This window comes from Solanum tuberosum, unplaced genomic scaffold (assembly GCF_000226075.1).
Source record: "Solanum tuberosum cultivar DM 1-3 516 R44 unplaced genomic scaffold, SolTub_3.0 scf00032, whole genome shotgun sequence".
Taxonomy (NCBI): Eukaryota; Viridiplantae; Streptophyta; class Magnoliopsida; order Solanales; family Solanaceae; genus Solanum; species Solanum tuberosum.
The window spans coordinates 1,856,421-1,869,389 of NW_006238958.1; the positions used below are offsets into that span (position 1 = coordinate 1,856,421).

The window sequence follows — 12,969 nt, forward strand, 5'->3', positions numbered from 1 at the left end:
ATCGTGTTTTAGAGTTATATGTTATCGAGGTAATAACATAACATCCAAATCAAAGAGCGTTGGATGTGTAGCTAATTAATTATTGGTCCAAGCCACGATGATAGTGTTATTTATATCTGAATAATTGAAAGACAATTGGGTCAAAAATGTCATGGACGGTTCGTTGGTGAGATCTAGTTTATGGGATCATTCATGGACTGTAATTGAAATCGACAGGCTATATCTCAAGTAGAAATTGTCTAGCATGAAAATAGTAGTAGTAGCTAGGTTTTGACTTTGGATTCAATAATAAAAGTGCAACGCTGTCGTGTGCTACAAGTCATATTTTTAAGTGAAGATATGTAGAAGATCATTCTCATTATATTTTGTGCCTAGTTAACTAGCCCTCGTGAATTTTTCGATTATTGAATCCGGGCTTGGATAGGCGGTGATGGTAATGGCGGAGCTAATACTTATCACACATAATACTTATCACACAGTAACTCTAGTTCAAACTCGGTATATATTATACATATAATAAACTCAAAATCTATAACCTTTGAATACAATTGCAATGAGCATGCACAGTGGATTAATGAAGAGGGAGAGGGGAATAGCTAGGCTCATGATTGATGTCTGACATTTTCCCAATAAATTATGGCAACTTAAAGTTCCTTTTTCTACGCTCCTTTTAAAGCGGTCCTAATGAATTAATTATAGAAATGGACCTACTTTTTGTTACATGGTAATAAACCTTCCTATATGGTGTAAAATAAAGTTTACCGCAAATCACGAGAGAGGTAAATCACATTAGGCAAGTCTAGCATTGAGCTCGACTGAGAAAACATGGGGGATTTTGAACTTGAGATCTAAAGATCATCTGCTCAACCAAATCAACTACCACCTTTGCGGGTTTTGTATTTATTGTTGTTTACTTAATACTTATAGTTAACTGTGTCTCTTTTCCAAGTTCATAGACCTTGTCAGTTAATATTGTCCTTAAGGTTACCTACTAGTACTAGTACTAGTACTGCAAGACGAAACTGCAATGAATAATTTCTGTTCTCACAGTAGTAATGTTACCTTCTTCCCTACGGCATATTTGATGCATCAATTAATTTCTAGCAACTCCCTTAGGTATAATTTATGAGCATATACTAATACAGAACATCTAACCATAAATGCTCATGGACTTTTTGATTTTCAGGATTGGAACTCGAGATTTCTGATTATGAGTGGAAGAAATCCATCTATTTCACCACATCCTTGGCGGTTCTTAGGCAAAAAAATATGTTTTTTGCTTCTCCGTGTAGATTTTTGCAAATTTATTTGTGTTCTTTACTAAATTTAACTTATTCACTTGATAGTTCTCTAATATTATTTCAATGTTAGATAAAACAAGAGCCAAGGGTATTTCGGAAACAATCTCTCTACCTCCACCACGTAGAAGTAATGTTTGCATACACTCTACCCTCTCTAACTACACTTGTGGAATTTTACTGGGTATGTTGTTTACCAAAGATAGAATAAGTGTGACAAATTTCTTCTGATTACCCTCCCCAAGTTCCCATGTTTTCCACTAGGAAAATAGAGAGCAAGCAAATGGAACTTTGGGTATTTCACTTGTATAACAATTATAATGATGTTGAAGGGAAGACAATTGGTTCTAAAACTCTAAATCATTTCAATACTAGAACTCATGACTTATGACATCCCACTCAGTCAAATGATGTTTGTGTTATCTTTTTACTTCAAATGCGAAGAATTTTACTCTGCCCAATAGATATTTAATGATGCTTAAAATCTCCCATTTCTCTAAGACCAATTGGGTCCCAAGCAAAAATGTATTCGATCCCTTTTGATGTAGATCGTAGGGATAATTATTTCTATGTTATTTTCTTATGACTGGGAACACCAACGTATTTTTCACTGACATTTTGAATATCTATTCGTAGGCCAAGGTTCTATCGGAAACAACCTCTTGACCTCTGAGGTAGGGATACGATCCATGTATATTCTACCATCCTCATACTCACTTTATAGGACTACACTAAGTATATTGTATTTTAAATATTTGTTCGACAGTTCAGTTGAACAATTCATAAATGCAATGCCACCAAGCCCATTTTTTTTTCCATTCAGAAAAAAATGGATTGTTAAAACTTGAAATGTAAATGGTGCTCATAGAAGTTAGGATTTTAGAAATGATCTTGGCGTCCCAAATTTGTTTGACACCAATTGATTGTGAGGAAGTTATTGAAAACTAATTGACTTTTTAGCAAAACCTTTTTTTTTATTATGACAAGGGAATCTACAATTGATATCCTTCAGGTGTGCATAGGGTAACCCCGCTCCAGTGTAATTGCCCACAAACCAAAACCACAAATGAGAGATAAACTGTACTAGGCAAGTCCTATGCCACAAACTCAACCGAGAAAGCATGCAAGAGATTTCGAACCTTAGACCCCATTTGAAAGATCCTTTGCTCAACCAACTCGGCCACCCATGCGAAGTTTTAGCACTACTTGATGAATATAAGTACCCTTCCTTGTGTGGTTCATAGAGATCCCTTCAACCTCTAGGCACTAGAAGAACATCTCATTGTAGGCAAAGTTGGAAGTTAAATTGACTAGGAGAAGACCATTATATTTGCAAACAAAAACACATTTTATCTGAAGATACAGAATTTTAAGCCTCAGCTAGAGTGGTGAGGACCCAATGCTACAGCCTACAAGAACAACCTTATTGGTTATGCTTCAATAAAACAAATTCAGTATGTTTTTTTACATAAGGTAAAGAAAATTACCCAGATAGTTGCGTTTATTGGATTATAAGGTCCAAGTTTATATGGATATCATACAAGCTCTTTCTAACAATATACAAATAGTTGTCCAAATCCAAAATATACCTTCAAGAAATTATCACAGCACCACGTCTAGGATGTTTGGGTTGTGCATTATCTAGATACTTTGAGTTCCAGCTAACTACCCAAAGAATTAGACTGATGTTGGAATAGCCATTCTCTTAAGTCTAATGACCCCTAAATTTCTAGAACTGATGCGCATCAAAATCGCAGTCAATTGTCATTGTATTCTACACCTACTTGGCACTACCATCCTTCAGATTCCTTAAAAACTGAGTGCTTTGTGTTTCTCAGCTCGTGGGCTGCTAAGAACAGTATGCCCAATTGAATGAGCTGTTCTCTCTGGGCTTTCAGCTACTATATCCAAGGAAGTGAAAGCTTTTGAGGAAAAGGGGAGAGACTTCTTTCGGGCAAAATTAGACGCACAAGGAACCTGATTCTGTAGGGACTGGGCGTTAAAGAATCCTTGCTGGTCGAGCATTGCTGCTGACTCTTCAGCTGCACGCCGCCTTGTGGCATCATCTACATATAGTAGATCTTCAATCCTTGCCATCAAGTTAAAGGCCAAACTCTCCAACACTCTAGAGTAGCTCTCAAGGATTGAATGTCCCACATCCTGCATACATGAACATGAAAGTTGCAGCTCAGTTTCTTTAATCCTGATGTAATTGGGAACTTTTTGTAACACATGAACTAGACACAATAAAATAAAGTGTATTCATGCAGCACGTTAACCTACGTTAATAATGGCAAACAGTTTTATGATTGTCCTTCTAGTGACCTTCTATATCAAACAAAGGATGACCATATTAACTACTTTAGGAAGCAATTGTTGCATATATATAAGCTTTCAATGTTGATCATATTGCAAACATGAGATAAGCTTTTGAGGCTTCATGCAAATATCAAATAAGATAATTGTAGCATCGACCCTTTTTTTAATAAATTTTCATAAAATTGTGGCAGCAACCTTTAAAGGTTAATGTTTTGTGATCTTTTTTTTCAGGTTATACTTAGAGAAGGGTTATAAGCCCCATCAGGCCCCATGTTCGCCAACTTGAATAATAGCTTCAGAACTTTTGGTGTCTGCAGTGATCATCTTCTGATTACATGGAATAAGCATCTTAACCAGGCTGTTCAACTAAGTTTGGTGATCAGCTCCTTAACTTAGCTTTTAACCGTTAATAAGCAAAAAGCGACTTGAAAATCTGGACATGATGGCAGTGGTCACAAAAGCAAAGCAGTAAAGAAGACGCTCATGAGTATACCTTGTTATACTGAATCTTGGTCATGTCCAATGCAGTTTGTGGAAGGCCGGGGAAATTTAGCTTTAAGTTCCTCAGTAGGTTCTCAGCTCGCTGTGACAAGAGTTGATATCTTTCCACAAGACCAACAAGTCCCTTTACCGTTCCACCCCATGATGATTTTCCAGATTTTGACCGGTTCAAGTTCTTCTTTTCACATTTTTGCTTCCATACATGCATAGCAGCTTCAATTCTGTTTGCAATCTCCAAAGTCGTATACTCTGATGAGAGATCCAAGTAATCAAAGAGGCACTCGGGAGAGAAGTGATCAGCAGTAATATATCGGTGGAGAATTTCCCCCAAGGATGCCTTCCCACTCTGAGAAATTACAGCAATGATGAATTAAACAAAAGCATGTCTTAAAGTTTTTAGAGAAATATGGAAGAAACAAGATATTTGGGGGAAAATTCAATAGCAAGGTTTTTCGAAAAACCAAAGGGGTGAGCACACAACAAATAAAAAGCAGAGATTATGAAGATATTGGAAGACCCGTCTTTCTAATGTTAGATGAAGCATATATAAGTTCCACATCAAGATGCTCTATTTCTGTTTATAACCAAGAAGTACCTAATTACATGAACAAGTGACCAAATTTCAAAAGATGAAGAAAAAGAGAAAATGGTATATACAGCCATTGGCAATGCTAGAAAAATAACCTAGCTGAATTCATAGAATGAAGTAGTGTACATTAGTTCATTATGTAAACAGGGTTCCAAAACCAAGTTCAAAGGAGATGGAGGGGGCACAGAGCTGAAAGATAATCGGGACAAGATTAATTGTGCTATTATGCTGATTCAGCAGAAAAGATCTCCGAATAAAATTTGCTAGCGGGCAGTCTTTATGAAATTGCATTGTACCAGAGTGCCATAGCCTGGACATATACACTAGGAACTGATTTAAATCAAAAACACAAATCCAAGAAGAACAGAAACAGTGGATTTAGCTATCTGTATGCTCATCAAGCAGTCCAAGTTATTGGTTTGTCTGACAATGCAAAAATCAGAAATTGAAGGCATGCTTTACTATGACAAAGAACTATATAAAAGAAGTGGTAGAGAAGAAACTCAGCTGCACCCACGGTATCAGTGGAAAAGATTATCATGCCACGGACGACATGAAGCAGGGTGGACACTAATAAATGGAAAAGAAATGGGACAAAATTGGAGATTGTACATAATAACCTTGGAATAAAGATACGGTGTGCCTAGAAACTAACGAGTCACTGGTCTTTCTTGCAGATGAATGAAAATGACCATATGAGTCTAGGTAAAAAATTAGCTTATTAATTGATAGGAAAGAGAAAAAGGTTATAAAAGATAAATCATTTCAATTGTGAGCACACTTACCTTTGGCAATCCCTCCAGGTAGTCTTTTGGTACTTCCATTTCAGATAGTGTGCTGGCATTGATCGCCTGAGCTGCCTTGAAAATTTGATTTGTGCATTCCCTACACTGCCGCAATCGTTTCCTTGTCTCTTCTAACAAACCTTTTGGTGGGACCTTTGGGAATGGTAGCCACCACTTCTCTTCAAGCCTACTGGAAGGTCTATGAGAGGACGGGGAACAAGGATACGCTTCAACATCTTCTCCATCAGCGACAAGTATCCCTCGGTCGACATAATGAAATTCACAGCCAGAAAAGGCATCCAACATGCCAATTAGCATTGCATCTAGCTTCTTGAGTGCTGGAAGATTTACATAGAGGTCTGACCGTGGTTGAGTGACCATAACCTCAAAAGTCCCACCACCAGGAAACTCTTGCTCAGAAGGTACAAGTTCTACTATTGAATCACTCACAGATAGAAGCCAATCCATCTCTCGACACCACATCGATTTCTTTTGCGGCGCTAATGACTCCAACTTCCATAGTTCCCCGAAGACTGTAGCTGCAAGTGGAATGAGAGAATACACACAATGTTAGTCCTAGCGAAATTTGCCCGAATCTCATTAAAATGTGAAGTGAAGTGACATACCAGCTAGATTAGTGATGGCATTGGAGATGGCAAAAGCAGTACAGACCCCTTTTCCTCCTCCAGACATATCTTCCCCAAGCAGTAGTTTAGCAAACCGCTCTTTCATCAATTCAACTTCTGTAATCACAAAAAACATCGTTCAGTGCCTGATGAAATCAGGTAAAATTATATTACATAAACACAGAACTTATTGACAAGAGTTAAATTAGTCATAACTGCAACAGCTGGCATCCTTTCTAATCCATTTTCAGCCTAAGAGAACTATTCAAATGCCTACACTAAATCACAAGAAATAACATTCTTCCAACTTCCAAAAAAGGTCATTAACATCGATAACTACCTTAACAAGCAAAACGATGTGGGTCTCATTTTAAGATAACTTCTCTTAAAATAACAGAGAGAGGAAGACTCTCTAGGCTCAACGCATATAAAAGTTCATCTGGAATAACTCAATTCTCCTACATGATTTACATCAATGTATTTAACATATAAAGAGACTTTCTAAGCAAACTAACAGCCTAAAATTATGTAACAATGAAAATCGTGCCATTGAAATCACAGAAAGAAGACAAACAAGCCGTAATTAGTGTTGAATTTCATGCTCTAGGTAACAAACAAAGACGCATTTCAACATGTATACATTAACAAGCTAAAAACTATCACTATAAGTTGCATTATAACTTGCTTAGTATGCATAATTGCCTACTTCAACCAGACGGTCCAAAAAACTGCAGCAAAAAAGTTACAAAATCACACAGAACACAGCAGAGTAAGCAAATTACGCACCTGTTAACTCGATCTCAGGCTTATCCGGTTTCTCACCCGGAATGATGACGTGTCTACCTCCGACGACCGGCAACATAACAGTAGGCAGTTCAGCGAAACCGGAATTGGAGTTGAAATGAAGCGTAGAAGTAGAGGATAGAGAAGTGGAAGCGTCCTGTTGACGGCAAGAGAAAGTACTCGTGCTACTACAAGTTTCCGATTCGCTGATGTCAGCACTGAGACTGTAACTGTCGTCAAAACGCTCACTCTGCAAATCGAACTCATCGTCGGTCGACGGTGCACTCTCCATTTTTCCGGCACCGGCGATTAGAAGTGAATTGTGATTTACAACGGGAAAATGTGATTCGTGTGATAAAGCGGAATTATATAATGGAGAATTGTGGAGTTTGCTATGATTGTGAGGGAAGAATTGTTGAGGAAAGTGGAATTAAAGCAAAAGCGTTTGTCATAAAAGCAGCTGACATTTTATTTTTCCACAGCCCACTCACACTCTCTTTAGATGTTAGTTAGTTCCGCGAATTCATTTTACTTGTCACATTTTATTTTACAAACGTCTAATAAATATTTTTATTTATTATTAATTATATTTTTTTAGAAAATTATATCAAATAGCAAACTATTAATTCAAATTAAATATTATAACCACAGTTGATTTAATTGTAACCCTTAGCAAATTATTGTCATTCGCCTCTCTCCCTAAAATTCTCGCTCGCCACTCTCGTTTTATCGTTGGGAATCTCTCCCTCGCCTCTCTCACTTTTATACAAACACAAATGTATAAAATGTGTTTGTGTTTGTATAAAGTGAGAAAACTGTATATATACATATCTTTTCGTTCGCCTCTCTCCCCAGAGAATCTCGCTCGCCACTCTTGCAGATCTCGCTCGCCTCTCTCACTTTATACAAACACAAATGTATAATTTGTGTTTGTATAAAGCGAGAGAAAATTGTATATACAAATACAAATACATATATTTTCGTCTTATACACTTATAATTATACAAATACAGATCTTCTCCTGCTCAGTTTTTTTTTGTCTTTCTCGCTTTATACAAACACAAATTATACAATTGATTCTTTTGTATATATATACTGAAACAAATTATACAAATAATCTTTTGTATATGTATACCGAAATATACATATTAATAGCCATAACAAACATAAAATTTGCTATGAAGCGCAATTATACAAACTATAGATATAACATACAATTATAATTTTTGTGTTTGCTAAACCTAAAATTTACTCTATTTCTTTTGCACCACTTTAATACTTATTTGTATTTATGATTAAACATAAAAGTAAGAATAAATGACTAATTATATCTTAATTTTGTACAATGACAATTATTTTAAATTATCCGTTTTTAGTCAGAGTGATGAGATTATTATTGTTTATAAGGTATCATATGATATGGTATTGTGTATGGTGTTTGATAGATTATGATATTTTTCATTTATATATAAAGTCACACATCAGTAACTTTAAAGAATAAAAGGATATTTTGATTGATTTAAAAGTTAGTGTCTGATAAATATAAAAATAATTTAAAATAATTTTTTTATTTAAACTAACACAATATAATACAATAGGTAACAACCATCCAAACACATTGTTATTAATATAATAGCACTCAAAAACCATAGGTTGTTAAAATATAATTCACTAAGTCTGATTAAATCAGAATTTGTGCATTACAAGAGTTATTTCTGATGCTTCCATAAAATTTTATTTGTTTTTAGAAATTCGTCTTCAAAACCTCTAATTAAAATAGAGATATTTCAAACTATTCCATCAGAATCGGCAGGTTGTTATTAGTTGTTGTAATGAAAGTGATCATTGCTATTTCATACTCACTTTTTTTCAATGTGCATCACGCTTTTTCATTCTCAAAATGGAACGTTTGGTTTTGTGGAAAGCATGGAGACCCTACAATTCACATGGTATTAGACATATTTTTGTTTAATTCGAGGAATGACAGTATTTAGTGGCGTAGCTAGAGTAGCGGAAAGGGTTCATTGAAAAAGTATATTGTATATGTAAAATCAAATTTGATATTTACGTATAAATACTACACGTTAAACTTCCTTGATATAATTTGAGAAATGGATTTCTTTGATGAAAATTCTGACTCCGCACGAGTGTGATTGAAGGTTTTGAACTTAATGGCAAGGGGTTTGCCAGAGTATGTGTTGCTATATTTAATTTAGTTTGGTGTTTGTCCCTTCTCTTCTGGAGTTTCAGACAATAAATCATATTGGTATGTATGCCATAATAGCTGCCAAGGCTAATTAATAGTGTCATTTATGTGTGCAACCTACACCAACTACATTATATTGATGATGATGAATTATTATTTCTTCTTTATCAAAAATTTAATTTGCACTATAAAGTACACCCCTTCAATTAAACTATATAGGAGTATTCAATTACTCACTTTATTTCATATTACTCGATCACGTTTATTTGATACAATTCTTAAATAAAATTTTATAGAGATGTGTATATACTTTGGATTTTGGAATTCTATTTTTGATTACTACTCCGTGTTCATTTCATTTGTTCACTTTAAAATTTACACTAACCTTGAGAAATAATGATTAATATGAGTATTTTATCATAATACTCCTAGTAATTGATATAAAGTCTTAGGTCTTGAAAAAATGATTTGAGAAATAAGTAATTAATGTTGATTTTTTTTTTCTTTTAATATGTTAAAAGTGAAAAAATATATATATTTAATATAATGGACGATTAAAAGCGTGAGAAGGAGTACTACTTGTATAATTATTTAATATTAAAAGTAGTATAAGAAAGAAAAAGAAAATCTCTTGATTTTTATTAAAATAAATAAGTAAAAAAAATAATTTTATTATAAGAGTCTAAGTAAAATATAACGTAGGATTATTTATTAAAGCAACTTTCACATATAGCAAACACAAAATTCATATTTGTATGTTATAGCAAAGTTTGCATAATTGCGCTCTATAGCAAACATAAATATGTATATTTCGCTATACATATACAAAAGAATGCAGTTGTATAATCTGTTTTGGTATACATATACAGAAAGACCAATTGTATAAAGTGAGAGAGGCGAGTGAGCGAGCGAGATCTGAGAGAGGGGAACGAAAATATATGTATATATACAATTTTTTCTCGCTTTATACAAACACAAACGCATTTTATATAATTAGCGTTTTTTGTATAAAGTGAGAGAAGCGAGTGAGAGAGCGCGATCTGGGAGAGTGGCGAGCGAGATCTGGGAGAGAAGGGGAACGAAAATATATGTATATATACAATTTTCTCTCGCTTTATACAAAACACAAACGTACTTTATACACTTGCGTTTGTATAAAAAACGAGAGAGGCGAGGGAGAGAACGAGAGTGGCGAGCGAGATTCACCAGGAGAGAGGTGAAATAGCAACAGTTTGCTATGAGGTACAATTAAATCAAACTATATTTATAACATTTAATTTGAATTAATAGTTTGCTATTAATAGAATTTTCCCTATTTATTAAGCGTATGTGATTGGCACATGTACAATTTAATTTGTATGCAAAGTTATTACTCCATGAATGCATTTTAACTATCCAGCAAACTTACTGACATACTATTATGAAGAAATTGATTTATTTTTAGTATAGCAAAAGTAATTTCGAAAACAATTTTTCTATATTCACAATATTTAAGAATTTTGATTTGTTTTTAAAAAGAAAAATATTTTCGCACTAATTTCATATCATGTCTAAACAACTAAACGAGATCTTAATAAACAACCCTCATCTGTTTCAAAAAAATTATTCTATGGAATTCCTTCTTGAGTCAATTTCTTCTCTTCTTTTTCGTTTTGATTAAGAAGGGGAAACAAAAATATAAAAATGCTAATTAACAAAACTAGTTAACATGTTTCACATACACGAGCAACGTGCATCATATTGTTTTGTGATTTCACATTTAAATACTGATATGACAAAAACTAAATTATCCATGGGTGATGTTTGCACCAAATCAAGAAATGTTGACTCAATAAAAGCATTAGACACAAATTAAGGATAAAATACACATTAATTATAACAATAACATATATATTATTTCTCAAGTAGAGCCTCAGATAAAATACACATTAGTAAATCATAATTAAGTGACATAACTTAGGTACTTTAAGGTCGTTTCTGATTAGTAACTAAATTATTTATGTATTAAATTTTGCATAAGTAATATCATATTTGATAAAATTAGGTATAAAATTCAACACATTTGATTTGCAATTTATAGAAAGGCGAAATGGTCTGGTGGACCCTTATACTTGTATCAGTTTGTATTCTGAACTCTTCTACTTACAGCTTTGTCATCTGGACCCTTAAACTCAATAAAACACAATTTAACAAACCCCTTTGACCGTTGACCAGGCGTATGTGGCAGTAAGATGTCTGAGTTGGCAAAAGTGTGTAACTACACGCCTATTAAGGCGAGTGAGGAGCATTTTTACTTAAAAAATACTTGAAATTAAAAAAAATAAAATAAATTAAAACCATTAATTAAAAACTCCTTCTTCTTCACCCATTACACCTCATTTTCAGCCATATTCATCCCTTGCCCAACCCTTTTTTTCTTTTTTTCCACAATATATTTTTCGGCTAGATCTAGTGTGTTGGCTTAGGTTGTGGTTTTGTGAGGTTGGAGAAGGAAAGGAAAATGGTCGTGACGTGTGCGGGGATGAAGGCAGGTAAAGGAAGGAATATGAGTGGTTTTCGCCGGCAACAATGGCGACGGCGGCGATGGTTTGGGCCATGAAACAATGGGAAGGGGAGAAACTATAATGGGTAGATTTCGACGAGTTTCACGACATAGGTTGGTGTGAAATTGTATTTGTAAGCAATTTGGGGTGTGAGAATTATGAAAAGCTTGGCCAGATCTGGTTGTGTGGTGGCCAGATCTGGTTGTGTGGTGGTTTAAGTTGTTGTTACTGTGGAGGTTGGAGGAGGAAAGAAAAATAGTGATGGTGTGCGGCGAAGATGAAAATGGGTGAGGGAGAAAGTATATGTGATTTCGCCGGCAAAAATGGCGACGACGCCGGCAATGGCTTTCTTTGGTCGTGAAATAGGGAGAATTAGAAATGCCAATAATTAATTAAAATATTATTATTTTACATTTTATTATTTGGTTAATAATTTTAAAAAATAGTTATGATATAATTATGATGTGGCATTAATATATCTGACGTGGATATGACATGTCAATTATATAAAGGAGAGTGAGCTACACACATGGTTGGAGGGGATTAAAAGTCTCATTTTAATTGAGTTAAGGGTCCAGATGACAAAACTATAAGTAGAAGGGTTCAAAATACAAACTGATACAAGTATAAGGGTTCACCAGACCATTTCGCCTTATAGAAACATGTATAACTAGTATATGCTAATTTATCAAGGAATCTATATATTATTTGATGCACGATTCTATGACTTGCACTGTTGCACAACTAATAATGGTATAAAATCATAAATAGCTTCACTCTCTGTATTAGCTCTCACCGTCGCATATCAGTCGTTCCCTTTTGCCTTTATATGCCCCTTAAAGAATCGTAAATAAAAATAATAATTTTACTAATTTACTCCTTAATAAATATTTTTTAGAATTTTACAAATTTGTTTATACTTTCAAAAGAACTAATTATACGAGTAAAATAAGAAAAAAAAAAAGATTAATTCTATCTTGATTTTATAAAGAAATTGACAAGTACTCCCTCTAGTCCATATTAAGTGAATTTTTGAGTTTTTTTTTTCAATGTTCAAATTAAGTGATGAATTGTTCAATATTTTAGAGAGTTCTTGAAAATTTCTTTCGTTTTTGTCCTTCATTTACATTTTCTAGGTGATAAGTTCAAGAGTAGTTTGAAAATAACTAAAAGGGCAAAAGTGGAAAGTTATGTTTAATTTATGTCCTAAACTTTTTTTCTTAATAAATGCTTATTACCTCTCAAATTTCCTTAATATGGGCTAGAAAGAGTAATTTGGAACACCTATTTTTAGTAATATAGACAACTAATATGAGTAG

At 34.1% G+C, this 12,969-nt stretch overlaps 1 protein-coding gene across 1 annotated transcript; it reads right to left on the minus strand.

Moving 5' to 3' along the window:
- Nucleotides 1-2,755: 2,755 nt before the first annotated feature.
- Nucleotides 2,756-7,338, minus strand: LOC102586885 (rop guanine nucleotide exchange factor 1-like). The gene is made up of 5 exons (XM_006342036.2): nucleotides 6,905-7,338; nucleotides 6,119-6,235; nucleotides 5,493-6,031; nucleotides 4,111-4,464; nucleotides 2,756-3,458 (listed from the first exon to the last, which is right to left on the minus strand). Exons 1-5 carry the CDS (start codon nucleotides 7,191-7,193, stop codon nucleotides 3,108-3,110), a joined length of 1,650 nt encoding a protein of 549 aa, XP_006342098.1. The 5' UTR covers nucleotides 7,194-7,338; the 3' UTR covers nucleotides 2,756-3,107.
- Between the last annotated feature and the right edge of the window lie 5,631 nt (nucleotides 7,339-12,969).

Excerpts from the sequence above, each read along its gene's own strand:
- LOC102586885 (XM_006342036.2), bottom strand. The coding sequence starts at position 7,193 with ATGGAGAGTGCACCGTCGACCGACGATGAGTTCGATTTGCAGAGTGAG. Across the intron at positions 6,032-6,118 it reads TGCCATCACTAATCTAGCTG|CTACAGTCTTCGGGGAACTA; the intron begins GTATGTCACTTC and ends TTCCACTTGCAG. Across the intron at positions 4,465-5,492 it reads ACCTGGAGGGATTGCCAAAG|AGTGGGAAGGCATCCTTGGG; the intron begins GTAAGTGTGCTC and ends GTAATTTCTCAG.